Source organism: Cynara cardunculus (assembly GCF_001531365.2).
Source record: "Cynara cardunculus var. scolymus isolate 2C chromosome LG 4, CcrdV1, whole genome shotgun sequence".
In the NCBI taxonomy this organism is placed as follows: domain Eukaryota; kingdom Viridiplantae; phylum Streptophyta; class Magnoliopsida; order Asterales; family Asteraceae; genus Cynara; species Cynara cardunculus.
The window spans coordinates 16,849,962-16,866,342 of NC_037531.1; the positions used below are offsets into that span (position 1 = coordinate 16,849,962).

Consider the following 16,381-nt stretch of genomic DNA (forward strand, 5'->3'; position numbering starts at 1 on the left):
ATAATTAATGAACCTTATTCATCTTCCATAAAGATTTAAATCATAATAAATGAACTCTCATCATTTTCATAAATATTTCAATTTATTAGATTGCATTGGTTGTACAAATGCGATGAGTTGCATTTGCAACAAACTCTTTCTCTCTCTCTCTCTCTCTCTATATATATATATATATACATATGTGTGTGTGTGTGTATGCATATATATGTATGTATGTATGTGTGTGTGGGGGGCAGTCATTCAAGGGAGGACTAGATACTACTATGATACACACCATGAGCAATTTGATACCCAAAATACTTACAAGATGCATTGTGATACATAACATAATGTGACCTAGTAATTAATCTAATTAAAATAAATTGAAATATTAAACTAATTAAAGTAAATTGAATAATCAACCCAAATTACTAATTTACCCTTATATTTTATTTTAAGAAAAATATTAATTATCTTAAAGATTGGTTCACGTAGGATCTCACAGTTACCACAAATAATTAATTCTCATTTGATTAGGAACATTCCCCTATATATCTTATATATATGACATATAAATTTATCGCTTTATATTACACCTTGGAAAACACAACATCATCGACATAGCCTGTAAAGCTTAAAACCCGACCTTATTCCCACGTCAAATCTCACACCATTTAAAATCTTGATTTCAACCATAAATAAATAATCTTATTAGTTATTAAATTAGACTAAGGATCGTGTGAAAACAATAGTTAAATAAAAAGCGCAAAAAAAAGATCTAGACCCTTGATCACTTGTAATCTCATCTCCACCCTTACCTTCACCCTTGCCCCATGAATTGTTTTTGATATAGGAATTGATATGGTGCATCTCATTACTATTGATTTTCAATTAGAATTTGTTCCAAAAATAGAAATATCTTCTCAGTATAATTTACATTTTCACCGAACCTTACTATATTATCAAAATCTCACCTCTTGCCCCCATTGCCCCCCCGACCCGACCCGAGGGGACCTATTTTATGACTTCGACGTTCATAACCAACTTAGATCATGAAACAGAAAGTACCCAAAACACGCTAACATCGAAAGATCTCATACCCATCTCTAAATGGGGAAAAAAATTCACAATCACTCTATTCCTTTTCCTCTTTTTATAAAAAAGATAAAAGAAAAAGAAATTAATAAAAATAGTTATTTCAGGTTTTGTATTCATCTTTTAATTGTTTCTCTTTACAAGTTTCAAAAATATCACTACATTCATAAGTGACACCTTCTCAATTCGTGAAGGAGTCAAAATGTGGAAAGAAAAAAATAGGTTTCTGAACCGGGTACGCAAGTGCAAGAACCAAATTTATAAATTAGATAAAAGTCCGCCAAGTGGCACTTCCACCACTTGTGGAAGTGTTGAGACTAATTTACAGATTTGGTCTCTACATTTGCGGACCTGGTTTAGAAACTTCTTTTTACACTTTGACCGCTTCGTAAGTGGAGGAGTTGTACCTGCAGAGGTAGTGACATTTTTGAAATATTGAAAAAGAAATGGTTAAGAGATAATTCAAACTCTAAAAATGATTATTTAAATTAATTTTCATGAAAGATATTTACTTTTTTTTAAATAATATTATTAATTTTTTAAACACTTTATCTGTATTTTGCTCGCTTGTTTTATTTTAATTTTTATTTTGCAAGTCGAAAATAGTCACAAAACGGGGATAGAGTATCTCTAAGCTGATTTTGTAAATAATTTTCTAAAGGGCAAATTGCATGAAAAAGTAACGTACTTTAACTTGATTCCTATTTTGGGTAACGTACTTTCAAAACTTCCATTTTGGTACATAAGATGTAAAGTTTTAAACATTTAAGTACCCGGGTAACCCAGTGACGACTAATTTTAGACTAAAAAAAGACTAATTTTTGATTAAAAAAAATCCACATTACTGACTAGGTCAACAAATAATACCGAGTTGGATACCACATCACTCGCCACATCAGTATGATAACCGGTTAATACTTCAACTAATTACCCGGTTACTTAAATGTTTAAAACTTTACATCTTAGGTACCAAAATGGAAGTTTTGAAAGTACGTTACCCAAAATAGAAATCAAGTCAAAGTACATTATTTTTTCATGCAATTTGCCCTTTTCTAAATGAAGAATTAAAATTTAAAATCTTAAAAAAAAATTACATTCAATTTTTATATTTTTGAAGTTATGAAGTTAATTATATTATTTAAATATTTCATACATTTAATAAAAATATTATTTTTCCACCTTAAAAGTCAAAGTTTTTTGATAATATAATATTTTTTCCGTCCCAAAATCAATGTCTATATTACTATTTTAGTTTGTTCCAAAATGAATGTCAACTTTTAAAAGTAAATTCCCAATTTCCCATTTTACCCTTAGTTCCGGGGTGGACTAAAAGCCTTGTAAACCAACTCTATCAAATAAAACTTGTTTTCATTGTAGTTTCAAAATACATATGATGATACACAACAAATTAATACGATGACATGCACCACCTTATACTCTACTATATATCCGTCACTGCAGCCGTATCTAATAAACCGGGTCCACCCCTGACCATCGATTAAAACAAATTCTACGTCTATCTCTACATTTTTGTATACTCTTATCAACTTTTAAAAGCATTTATATTTTATACCAAAAAAAGGCATTAAAAAACGTTGATGGTTATTTGCAATATTTACCTAAGAAAAACAAGAGTTGATCTGGTGGTGTAGAGTACACGTTATTTTTTTACACCCCAGTGTTTTCCACCCCACCACCACCACCACCACCGGCAGGTAGCAGGCTAGCAGGCTGCAATGCATAGACCAAGTGGAATCTCTCTGACACACATTAACACACACATAATGGGTGTCATTTGGAAAAAGTGAAGCAAATATATAAAAGAAATTGACTACTAATGGATTGTAAACCCCACACACCCCCAGTGTAATGTAAGCTGGTTCTGTGTGTCAGACCACAACATCAACGAATCTTTTTTCTTTTCTTTTTCTTAATATATACGTAGAGAAAGAGTTAGGTTTTGGGAAATTTTATTAAAAAAATAAAAACCCAAAAACGCTCTGGTAATCATTCATCTAAAAGATATATACATGTACATAAATAAGCGGGTTGGATATCCAGGTTAATTAAAAAAATTAAAGAATTTCACAATTTTTCTTCTACTTCTCTATTTCGGAGAATCTATTGAAGCAAAAAAGTTGTCCAAAATCCTATTTTCTCTATTTCAAAGAAATGCTGCTATATTTTATTGATAACTCGGATACTCTTAGACCAAAGCCCCGTAAAGAATCATGATGAGAGAGAAGTGTGTGTGTGTGTGTGGGGGTGTGTGTATTTATCTGTCCAATTTGAGTCATTAAAAAGGTAGAATGGAAATAGTGGCTTAAATTTGAAAACTTGCCAACTCTTAGTGCTGCACCAAAGGCTTCTTGTTTGGACAAAAAATTGGAATAAACCAAACCAAACCAATTGTTTCTTGTTCTTGTTTGTTCTCTTGTTGATCACATCTGAGTGAGTAGCAAAGAGACAAGCCTCACAATCCTGCATACATATAGATATAGATATAGATATAGATATAGAGACCATGTTAGCTCAGCAGCATACAACCAAACCCAAATATTGTTTCTTAATTACCAATGTGAATATGGCTCCCAAATCTCCAATCATTTTCACATTTGTTTGTATTCTGCTATCCTTTGTCCTTCTTGCTGATTCTGTGCCAATAAATGAAACAAGATTCAGCCCAATGGAAGAGCTGAAGAAGGTGAGCAGAGTCAGAGCTAAGCTAAAGAAGATCAACAAACCTTCWGTCAAGACCATTCAGGCATTTTTTCCTCCTCTTTGACTTTCTGCCATTTTTGCTGTTTGAGATTTGACTTCCATTCAGATGAATGTATGTATGTTGGTTCTGAGTTTTTTGACCATTTGGGTTTCTTTTGTTTGATGTGAAAGCAGAGTGGTGATGGAGATTTGATTGATTGTGTCCTTTCTCATCTTCAACCTGCATTTGATCATCCTATGCTCAGAGGCCAGAGACCATTGGTATATCTACACACACACACACATATATATATATATATATATATAGTTTTTCTACATGTGGAAACAATTGGGATTTCCTAAAATTTGCATTTCAATGAAGGAACCGCCATTGGAGAGGCCAAAGGGGCATAACTCCAGTGATGAAGGCTTTGAGACAATTCAGTTATGGGCAGAATCCGGTGAATTATGCCCAGAAGGAACTGTTCCGATCAGAAGAACAACCAAGAAAGATGTTTTACGAGCGAGTTCGCTTCGAAGATTTGGAAGAAAGATAAGAGGAGGTGTGAGGCACGACACCATGAGCGGTGGTCACGAGGTTAGTTTATCTCAAGAACACACCCAATTGGAACCTGAAATGGAAAAAAGGACCTGTTTTTATTTGGGAAGGTTTTTGTTTGAGAGGGACAAGTTTGGAAAAAACTTAGCTTTCTGTGTAAAGTTCTCCCTTAGAAGCGTATTGAATAAGCCATTTTCTATATCATCAAGCCAATACTTAACAATCATGTATAGCTGACCGAATAAGAAGATGCGAGTCCCATTAAGCTGCTAATAAACAGGCCCTTTAGAGGAGCTTAGGTTACATAAACAAATGCAAATTCTATGCATATTTCTAAAGTTGAAGAGCTGCTGAGATACGATCTTTCGAAATGTAGCATGCAGTCGCTTTTGTGAACGGAGATCAGTACTACGGAGCCAAGGCCAGCATGAATGTATGGACGCCAACGGTTACAGATCCGTATGAGTTTAGTCTGTCACAGTTATGGGTCATATCCGGTTCATTCGGCAATGATCTCAATACCATAGAAGCGGGTTGGCAGGTAACCTATATCTATTTATTTCAAGTAGTAGTTATGACCTTTTTGGCAACGATGGGTGGATGGGTCAGCTTACTCACAACTCGACTAATCCCATAGGACCCTGAGAAGACTCTTTGCCTAACAAATAGTGATTAATATTTTTCCAGGTTAGTCCAGAGTTATATGGAGATGGTTATCCTAGATTTTTCACTTACTGGACTGTAAGTAATAATCAATGTATTTTTTCCCAATGGTAACACACACACATATATATATATATATATATAAAATATACTTACATATATATATAGGAAGGATCAAATGAGAATATAGTCAAAATAAGAGAACATGAGAACGGAAAAATCACATGTGATTTGACCATTTTAGTGTTCTCATATTTGTTCACTGTTCTCGTTTGAACCCGACTCTCTCTCTCTGTGTATATATATATATACATATGTATGTATTTACAGCAAGCGGCTAATTTATGTTAATATTTCCAGACGGATGCATACCAAGCCACAGGGTGCTATAACTTGCTATGCTCAGGATTTGTTCAAACAAACAATAGGATTGCTATAGGTGCAGCCATCTCTCCAAGGTCATCTTACAATGGCAAACAATTCGATATCGGTATCATGATATGGAAGGTAATGCTAAAAGAAATTTTAGCTGCATACCAATTATGGCACTCTTTGAATTCATTTGAGCAAAACTATCCTTCTAATTCCAGTTCTGCCATCACATGGTTTTTCTTCCTGTTCTTGGGGGATTCTTGATAGCCCGAAGTGGTCGCATTTGAACCTCCGTGGCCACAAGGGGATTTTTATTCCTCCTTGGATTGTGGTGTAGTGGTTGAGGTCCGGGGATGTCATGGAATATCCAATCTGCCCCAGGTTCGATTTCAAGTGTCCACAACAATTGTGGCCATTGAATTTATCACGGTTGATGTCTTCCATTCGCAATTTACCTGATGTCCAGGACATCCTTCAAAAGAAACATTTTAAAATAAGATTCTTTTTCAAGAAAAAGAAAACTTGCAATGGTAGAGTGGGTGGAATATTAAATTGTAAGATTCTCTTCTTCATTTCTAGGAAGTGTCTCCCATGTTTACTTGAATATTATAATTGAAATAGAAGCTTAAGCATGGACCATTGTTATTCTTTTGTATAGGACCACATGGAGGTAACAGAAATATTGCTAAACTGGACCACCATTGTTGTTCTTTTCTACAGGACCCTAAGCATGGGCACTGGTGGCTCCAATTTGGATCCGGGGTGCTCATCGGCTACTGGCCATCGTTCTTATTCAGTCATTTGCAACGACAAGCGAGTATGGTACAGTTTGGAGGGGAGATAGTGAACTCAAGATCAAGGGGATATCACACATCAACACAGATGGGAAGTGGTCATTTTGCAGGTGAAGGTTTTGGGAAAGCTTCCTACTTTCGGAATTTGCAGGTTGTCGATTGGGACAACAGCTTGCTTCCGCTAACGAATCTCCATCTCTCGGCCGACAATCCGAATTGTTACGATATAAAAGCGGGCAAAAACAATGTTTGGGGGAATTATATTTATTATGGAGGTCCAGGAAGGAATGCAGGTTGTCAATAGATGAAATTGCATAGTGTAACCCTTTTCTTTACAAGATCAATTCTTTCCCTAGCCTTAAAAGGAGTTGGAGGATTTTTGAAATTTTTTGTTTACAAAGAGATCCTATTATTTGTATTAGGTTACCATAAGTCCACATTGATGGCTCGTGTATATTAGGGTTAGGGGTAACTGATTTATAATATATTTGTATTAGGTTACCATAAGTCCACCTTGGTTTTCCGTGTACCTTTGTACATGTGGCATGGCAAGTTTTCAATACAAATTTGACCTTATCTTAAAAAAAAAAGTCAAAGGGGCTGAATATCTGCTTTTGAGGGAAAAAACTTCAACAAATGAAACCTAGTCTTGGTATGGGAAAACAACCCCTGTATCATCAATTGTAATTTTATTCAAACTAAGGGCATGTTTGTTAGCGGTTTAATGGGACTCATAGTTTATTCAGTCAGTTATATATGATTGTTTGGGAGTGGCTTAATGATATAGAAAGTGGCTTAATTAGTAAACTTCTAGGTGAAAGCTTTATACAGAAAAGAATCCCCAAAGGTCCAAACCTTATTGTTAATTGAGCGAACCACAAGGTTTGTAGGATGACATATTGGGGGGAGGGGGTAAGGAAAGAGAAAAGACAACAAAACTGAAGTGGCAGATGATTAGCTAATTAGCATTTCTTTAAATAAATAATATATAACCCTACTATGGAAACAGACAATGGATTAGATATAGTAGAATAGTCATTTCTGACATTCAGACTGTTTATTCAGCACAACAACCGAACAACAACTTATCTGTTAATATACAGACAACTATATCAATACAGGTCTTAACAGAAAACGAACCGAACAGCCCCTCAATTATCCTATAAAGAATTGACTCCTTAAGAAATGGTCAACCCAGATAAACAGTAAATTAATATAAGACAGACATGATTCTAAAACCTAATACCAACTCCATCAAGGACAGGTACAACAATGGACTTTTAAAGGTAATTCCAAGAATTAGTTTTGTCTCTTATTAATTGTAGAACACAATTCAAAGCACCACACTGTCCAAACTAAATTTTATTTCCAATAAGTCAATGGTAGCCCTAAAAACTCTCTGTCTATCTAAATCAGCTACTCATGCATTTAATTGTTTATATTCTAATAGTCAACAAGTCATTACAGGTCAGCAAAACAGCATAATGACATAATCACAGTTTCAAAGTAGCATGTCTTCTGGAACTCAGCTATAAATGACTGCAATTTGTGAGCATGGTGATTTGATAACACAGACAAGTTGATAAATAATATAAGTTAACTAGAGCAAAATTATGGCCTATTTGTTAGCAGCTTGATGAGCTTAATGGGACCCGCAGCTTTTTCAGTCAACTATACATGATTGTTTGATAGTGGTTCAATGATATAGAAAGTGGTTTATTCAGTAAGCTTTCTAGGGGGAGCTTTATGCAGAAAGCCAAGATTTTCCAGACCTACTATTCCCCCACTTAAAAAACACGCTCCTTTCATTTATGAAAAAAACCACCCAAACAAAAAGTTCCTCAATTTATACAAATAGATTAATCCACAAATAAAGCTTTATCCACACATGACTTAATGAAAAACCAACCAAACAGCCCCTTGGTAACCTTGATAAGAAAGGTGAACATGGTTTTCTGAATTAAGATGCAGGTGACAGGACCCCAAAAGCAGTAGGGGACACTAACATGAAAAATCAATGGAAGCAAAAAAGGTCCCAGGGAAATGGTTCACTTTACTTTAGAGTCAAAAAGTGCAATCTTTTTGTGATAAAGAAACTCACCTTCTGACTTCAATAATCTTTTCCTACACTTTGATGCGAGCGCATCATGGAATCGCTTCGCATCAGCCCATTTGATGCGTTACCTCCAGCACATCAGAGCGCATTATGCACGCATTTTTAAACCAACAACACCATTATGAAGGAAAATATTTACAAACGGAAAAGGTATTCAGACAAGAAACTAAACGAGTTTATATATCGGTTAACCACGGCTACTTGATGCAAACAAGGTACAAAGTATAGGTATCGACACATGTTCCTCAATTTTTTGTGTCAGCATGTCAGCAGCAATGCTAAAACAAGACTTTGGCCATCAACCACCTGTTTCAGAAAAGTCACTTTTCACCGTTGGTGGTGTGCCAAAAGATGGAAAGAGTGCAGGAAAATCAGTATTTTCACAAGGACACTTCACATGGTAGTTAGAAGCATATCATAAAAGAGCCAGGAATTCAAATTTGTCCACCCAAGTTACCTAGAGAATGATTAGATCTTCAGGATGATCAACCATAGAGATGGACCATTCACATGTGAATTCATGTTCACAGCGATATTTTGTGCAGAGCGAAGGAGGAATATCATCTCAGAGGAACACCGTTTCTAGCAAGATCATAAAGCTGGACATCAAAAAAGAAGTCATAGTCAACTAAAGAGAGAGACCACCTAGAAACACAAAATTTTGTGTATATAACTCTATGTAGATTTAAACCTATCAGACAGCTATATTGAAAACAATATGAAACCAATAAACATATAACTGGTCTTATGGGAATGATTGATTCCAAGAAAAAGTGACTGAACGGGGATTATGTCTAGTTCCAGATAAGATGATTAAACAGTTGGAAAATGAGGTCCGGTGTCTCATCAAAGTTGGTGCTCTCTATGCCACCAAACATACTCCCTTTGTAGTAAAGATACATCTTCAAGCAAAACATTTATACAGTCTGGTCACATAAAGATGATCTTCAAGTCGCATATAAACACTTTCCATATGATGTCATGGAAACCAAACCACCTATGTATGTTGGCTGAATGCCGTTGGTAAAGGTCTCACATGGCTTCAACTACTTCAAAGTACTATTTTGATAGGTTATCCTTTTTTTGGTGTGGGCAGTGGCCTAGAGCTGCAACTATCCATGCTTTGATCCTTGTTAAGTGAATTAATTTGCATTATTATCAGTTGGTTGAAGATAGCTTGTTTCACGTAGACATTCTAACCTCTTCAGCTCTTCTGATCTGTAAATTCTCTGGTAGCACACTAGCATGGTCAGCAACCGAAAGAATCTCTAGATTTTTTGAACAAACTTACATTGTGAAATATCGGAAGCTCCACATTGTGAAGCTTCTATCTCATGTACAATCCCCATATGGAGTCATCCAACAGGCGCTACATGTTGTGCATGTTGGATCTGGAGCCTGATCTGGACTCTTAATGATCAGTCTACAACTCTGAGGATCCAACTTCAAAAGAAACAATTACAACAATTAAGAATGAAAATTTTGTGCCTTATGCTTTTGTTTCTGGTTTTCTTCTTATCAATTTTTGTATATTCCATTCTTCTAACTCTCAGTCGCATGGTGCTTTTATACTATATACTCATTGTGATCTCTTTGTCTCTTACACACACCCACACATGCATTTCGCACATGCACACACAGTGTTGTAGCAGGTTTTTGCAACCACAATTATTGAACAACATAAACCATAARTGATAGCATTAGTTATACAGATTATGGCTTGCAAGACTCGGACATAAAAAGCAAATCATAATATACAGGTTTGTATTTCATACCTCTCCGGCAGTCACAGAAATAACATGAGGTGTAAAACCTTGCCCGTGTTCCCTGAATAAACAGACACAGAAATCACATAACAAGTATTCAGTCATGACAGATTATATACATGAAAAATATGAGCGGAGTTGTGTTTTATTTGAACAAAACCCAATTAGAAATCTGAAGAAAATCATGTGATGCTCCAACGACAAAGCAGTAAAATAACCATCTAAATTCCAATTCAAATCATTAGAAATAGAATCGTAACGAATAAAAAACCATCACTTAGTAGAGTACAGCTAGAACATAACGCACGGTGCAGGTCTAGCGGTCAATCTGGCATACGGTCTGGTTCCATTGACATCAATTTAGCTTGAATGCTCTAGATTTGTTTTCCTTTTTAAATATATAATATTTATATACACAACAAAACTCACACAATCCTCAACTTTAGAAAAAGTTGACTTAATGGAAAGTTCAGCTCTACCAGATACCATTAATGGGTCATTGACACTTTGGTTGCTCTAGATTTGTTTGATTCATGTTTTTGCATGAAACCTATATATTAATTGAGCTAAAGGTGCCATTGAAAAGGATTAAAGAAAAGAAAAAACAACGTTATAACATAGGCACATTCCATCAAGCCTGCACCATGCAAGGATTATTGGTGCAGGCTCTCGAATCTATGGGCTAATACAAAGAACCGTTTTAATTGTAGGCTGTGGAAAAGGCATATGACATTCAAGGTCAAAGGGCCTAATCTTTTAGCTTTGAAATGTATAAAGAGGCCTCAAATCTTCAARATAAGTTAAATAATCAACTAAAATTTATGCCATTCACTATCAGGGATTCACAAAAGAATACACATCAAGATGAATATAAAAAAGTCACAAGTTTGACCTCAAAAGTCAAAATGCACATCTTTTTTGGTTGATGAAGACTGAAGTAAACAGAATCCTAAACAGAACCCTAAACATAACACCATCAAAGGGCTTGAATCGACTTAACGAAGATTAAGATGACTAAATAAATAAACATGTTGTAGCAGGTTTTTGCAACTACAATTTAGAACACCTGACTATGATGTTTGATATGGTTAATACTTAAAGAATTTTGTTTAATGGTTGAAGGTTTTTCAGTAATGTGCCAATCGACAAGGGTACAAAAATCATTTAATTGACTCGAACTATTGTTTCTATAAACAGGCCTAACAAGGAAAAACTAAGACAACGGCTTAACATGCCACATTGAGAAAAACAAGCTGCAATGGTGCACTTTTGTAAGCCCTTTGAATGTGATAAAATTTTAGACCTTTCTAAGCTATGTAAAAAAAACTAACCCTTCGAGAGACGTTGTTCTTATAACTCCTGAAATTATATTTTGGAATATCCACTGCTTCCCCATGCTTCAACGTCTCCATAGCTGACAATAACTTCTCATTATCGAAAGCATCTGGAAAAACAAATAGGGAAGTATCATAAGAAGCATGAAAACAAATTTCAGTTTAGAAAGATTAAAACAAATTAGTCCACCAAAAGAGATTATGGTTAATGGCACAAAATGCCAAAGCTTTATGACAAAAAAAGATAATCGGGAGGTCCCCTGAAAGATTTGGGGTAGCAAATGATGCCTGTCTATCAAAAAGAAGATGGATGATCCCTTTTTACTTCAAAATTATTAAGAAAATAGCCAGTTTAAGTATAAAAACTTGCCAGGATGATTGAAGTTGTACTCATGAACCCTTGTAAGTTCTTCAGCAGTCAAATTATGATAGAATGAGTCCTGTCAACACACTCATAGATTCCTATGTGTTAGATAACCAGCTTTAGTGGGATCAAAATATAATAGAACAGAGAGCCCTATTGATAGACAAAAGGGCAGATTAACAAGATTATAAAAGAAAATGCAAGAGAAAAGGGGATATCATCTAAACAAGGCCTTTTGCATACTCTATACATTAATTCTTAAATTGTCAATGAAGGAGAGATTAAAGATACCTGGTTGACAAGTACAACACGCTGAGCATGAAGCTGCTCGATGATCATATCACAAACTGTTGTCTTCCCTGAAGCTGCACCTCCAGCAACCCCTGTATTTTTGTCGGATCATTAATGATGAGAACACATCATCATAAAGAATAACATGTATGAAAATCTCAAACCTTCCAAAGGGAAAAGGAGAACGTACATGCAAAGGATACACACACAGAGCATTTTGTATGACAAAGAAGATAGATCTTATCTATCTTAGCCAATACTCATTCCCTAGCAAAACCTTGTCTAACTTGGTTATGCATCATAATAAGAAAATGAGATTAAACTGAATAAAGCTAAAAACCAATCCAATTAACTAAAAATGTTAAAACCATAATGGTATAAAAGTCAAAATCTCAAAATCTGAAAAGGACACAAGGCACAATTCAATTACTTAAAAAAGTCAAAATTATACATCAGTAGAGCTCTGAACCAGTTAATCATCCACTTTTTAGAAATCCACACAAACCAGCATCAATCATCATGCTACCTCGGAATTGGAGATCCTAGATAAAATGCTKCWTTTSATTGAAAAGATAAATGGTATTCCACACAAGATACTTGTAGAAAAGATGAAAAGAGGACAAGCCAATGGTCTAAAGCTACCATCAATCGTGATTGGACCATCTGATTGAGGATAAGCTGTTAATAAGTTTCATTAAAAGATTAGTGCATGGACACAACGCGTTACTTCAAAAGTTAAATACATAAACTGGATGAAGTCAAAATAACCAAAACTAGAATAGGTTATTCAATAAAAAAGCAGGGAAATCAACAACTTGAAAAGCCAAAATTATTCAATAAAAAAGTCAACAATGAAKTTCGAATTTGAAATACTAAGTTCGATACCCTTGCATGGAAAATGAACACATATTTATTTTAAAACCAATCCATGTAACTAAAAATGCGAAAACCAATGTAGTATAAAAGTCCAAAATGTCCAAAATGAAAAAGTTTAGTGCATGGGACACTACCATAGGTTAATTGTAGAAACCGTATGAAGGTCGAAATCAACGAAAACACAAATTGTACGGTTGACTCTCAGAACCACAAAATAAAATAAGTAGAGAAAGGACAACAAGAGTGAAAAAGATTTTGCCATAGGGCACAATCCAATTACGAATCTCAAATCTAAAATACAAAGTTCGATCCTGTACATGGACAATAAACCCAAACAGAACAAAAGTCAAAACCAATCCATTTAACTACACATGTCAAAACCAATCCATTTAAATACACATGTCAAAACCAAAATAGTATAAAAGTCAAAATCTACAAAAAATGAAAAGATCGTGCACGAACACAACCCCATTACTTCAAAAGTTAATTACAAAAACTGTATGAAGGTCAAAATCAACAGAAACTAGGAAAATGTTATGGATGAGTCTCAGAACCTTCAAATCAAACAAGCAGAGAAGCGAACAACTTGAAAGTCAAAATTACTCGATTAAAGAAGTCAACAACAAAAAAATGTCAAAACCAGAATGGTATAGAAGTCAAAATCTCCCTTCACTTTTGTTGGAGTCCCACATCGGCTACACTTGGACCATTTCTCCTATATATATGTCGGAACCTTCCCTTTCTCCTCAAGAGCTTTTTTGGAGACTGATTTGGGGCTTCCAACAATAAAGCCAAATTGAATATAAAGTTTAAAACCAGTGCATTTTAACAAAAAAAATATGAAAACCAAAATAGTATAAAAACCATATCAATGTCAAAATCAACAAAAAACAGAAAAAAGTTACGGATGACTCTTAGAACCTTAAAATCAACACGTAGAGAGCTGAACGCCAACAAGAGTGGAAAAGATTATACATAGGCACAATCCAATTACTTAAAAGTCAAAAATTAATCGATAAAAAATGACAACAATAAAGTTCGAATATAGAATACAAAGTCCAATCTCGTACATGGACAATAAACCCAAATGGAACAGAAGTTGTCAAAGCCAATCCATTTAACTAAAGGGTTGGGTTCCGCTATGAATAAGAGTTATACTGAGAAGGTGAGAACAAAACATTCATATACTTCATCCACATCCAACTACTTCTAGTTGCCTTTTTTTTTTTTATCATCATGACCAAAGGCTCAATAGTGTTCTCACCATAACTCTTGTCCTCACACGATCCCTCATCTTTAACTGAATATGGCAAAACCAAGATAGTATATAAGTGAAAATCTACAAAAAAAAATCTGCATGGACATAACCCCTTTACTTGAAAAGTTATTAAAACAGTATGACAGTCAAAATTAACAAAAAATAGAAAAGTTTATGGATGACTTTTAGAACCTCAAAATCAAACAAGCAGGGAAGTGAACAACTTGAAAAGACAAAATGCTTCTTAAAAAAACTAAATAACGGACATAAAATGAATAAAGCTAAAAACCAATCCAGTTAACAAAAAATGTTAAAACCATAATGGTATAAAAGTCAAAATCTCAAAAATTGAAAAGGACACAAGGCTATTTCTTCAGAAGTTGAATATAAGGCACAATTCAATTACTGAAAAGGGTCAAAATTATACCTCAGGAGATCCCTGAACCGGTTAATCATCCACTTTCTAGAAATCCACACAAACCAGCATCAATCATCATGCTACCTCGGAACTCAGAAGCTTGAGATTAGTTGGAGATCCTAGATAAAGTGCTTCTTTTGATTGAAAAGACATAATATCCAAAATGTCCAAAATGAAAAGGTTGGTGCATAGACACTACCATAGGTTAATTGTAGAAATCGTATGAAGGTCGAAATCAACAAAAACATAAATTGTTACGGTTGACTCTAAGAACCTCAAAATCAAATAAGTAGAAAAAGGACAATAAGAGTGAAAAAGATTTTGCATAGGGAACAATCCAAATACTTAAAAGTCAAAATTAATCGATAAAAAATGACAACAATAAAGTTCAAATATAAAATACAAAGTTCGATCTTGTACATGGACAATAAACCCAAACGGAACAAAAGTCAAAATCAATCCATTTAACTACACATGTCAAAACCAAAATAGTATAAAAGTCAAAATCTACAAAAATGAAAAGATCGTGCACGAACACAACCCTATTACTTCAAAAGTTAATTACAAAAACTGTATGAAGGTCAAAATCAATAGAAACTAGGTTAATTGTAGAAACCGTATGAAGGTCGAAATCAACAAAAGCATAAATTGTTAAGGTTGACTTTCAGAACCTCAAAATCAAATAAGTAAAATTGAATTGTTGCATTAGAAAAGTACTTGTATTCAAAAGGGAATTATGAACCTAGGACTAGCTGCTTCTTATCTTCCACTTCCTGGGAAATTCCAACTGGCAAGGGATATGATTAAAAATTTAGGTCAATGTTAACAAATAAAGAAGTAAATTATCATGATACTAAACCTAGAGCCAAAGACCAGGAGAGAACGCACACCAGAGTGTAAAATTATAACCAAAACTGGTGGCACTTGGGAACATATCTGATAAGATACAGGATTCTTTTCAGTGTCATTTCCCTGTACTTGGATCGCAGCAGAAGCCCTTCCATAGAAATTGCTCTAATCAATACACATCATCAGGAGAACTTGGAGCCAGTCAAGGGCAGTAAATCATCCTCTATCTAGAAATCCAAGAACCCAGCGTCAATCAGCATGCTACCTCTGGAAGCCTGTCATTAGTTGAAGGTCCTAAATAAGATGCTTCGTTTGATGGAAAAGATAAAACATATAACATCATACCTATTCAACACAGGATACTTCTTGAAAAGATGAGGAGAGATGGAGAGAGGACAACCCAAGGGTCTGAACTCTAAAGTTGATGTGCATAACATGCAACAATACATGTAGAAGTGCATGTGTGCAATTCGTAAAGGAAAAAAAAACGAGAGTGACCTTCACTAAGATTTTTCCTGTCAAGAATATGGTACTTAATACCATGACGATTTCAAGAAAACCATGAAATCAGATGGTCAAAACAAGTAATGACATACAATAATTCATGCAGAAGTGAATGTGTGTACGCTCATGAGGGACAGAAAGTGACGGATAATATACTTTGTCAAGAATACAGCACATAATTAAAACCATCTTTATGCTCTTTTCTTGATGAAATATATCATCAGAAACGCCAAATACCCCGGTTATAGAAAAAGAAGATACTATCATAATGCACCCCTCATTACCCTTTTGTCATGACCTGTATATGATCAACACCATAGATCCYRACAACCCTTTTATTAACACACACAAATGATTCACCAATTGTTCAATAGATGAACACAATTTCAGTAGATCCAGATTCATCTGAACCCAATTAGTGAACCAGCATATCATCAAACACC

The 16,381-nt window shown here is 34.7% G+C and overlaps 1 protein-coding gene and 2 long non-coding RNA genes across 4 annotated transcripts; 1 reads left to right on the top strand and 2 right to left on the bottom strand.

Annotated features, from left to right (window-relative positions):
* The first annotated feature begins 3,433 nt into the window (after positions 1 to 3,433).
* LOC112511193 lies at positions 3,434 to 6,741 on the top strand. Its single transcript, XM_025116713.1, has 7 exons — positions 3,434 to 3,838; positions 3,970 to 4,056; positions 4,157 to 4,372; positions 4,710 to 4,874; positions 5,021 to 5,074; positions 5,357 to 5,503; positions 6,089 to 6,741. The coding sequence occupies exons 1-7, from the start codon at positions 3,599 to 3,601 to the stop codon at positions 6,464 to 6,466; spliced, it is 1,287 nt and encodes a 428-aa protein (XP_024972481.1). The 5' UTR covers positions 3,434 to 3,598; the 3' UTR covers positions 6,467 to 6,741.
* Positions 6,742 to 8,402: 1,661 nt separating this feature from the next.
* Positions 8,403 to 11,477, bottom strand: LOC112511194. 2 transcript variants are annotated; one of them, XR_003069073.1, is made up of 4 exons: positions 11,376 to 11,477; positions 10,054 to 10,105; positions 8,736 to 8,877; positions 8,403 to 8,584 (listed from the first exon to the last, which is right to left on the bottom strand). It is a non-coding gene; the product is annotated as an uncharacterized LOC112511194 (long non-coding RNA). The 2 variants fall into 2 exon arrangements; XR_003069074.1 differs by having other exon boundaries at positions 8,403 to 8,601.
* Positions 11,478 to 11,750: 273 nt separating this feature from the next.
* Positions 11,751 to 12,291, bottom strand: LOC112510768. Its single transcript, XR_003069055.1, has 3 exons — positions 12,224 to 12,291; positions 12,034 to 12,125; positions 11,751 to 11,818 (listed from the first exon to the last, which is right to left on the bottom strand). It is a non-coding gene; the product is annotated as an uncharacterized LOC112510768 (long non-coding RNA).
* Positions 12,292 to 16,381: the final 4,090 nt, after the last annotated feature.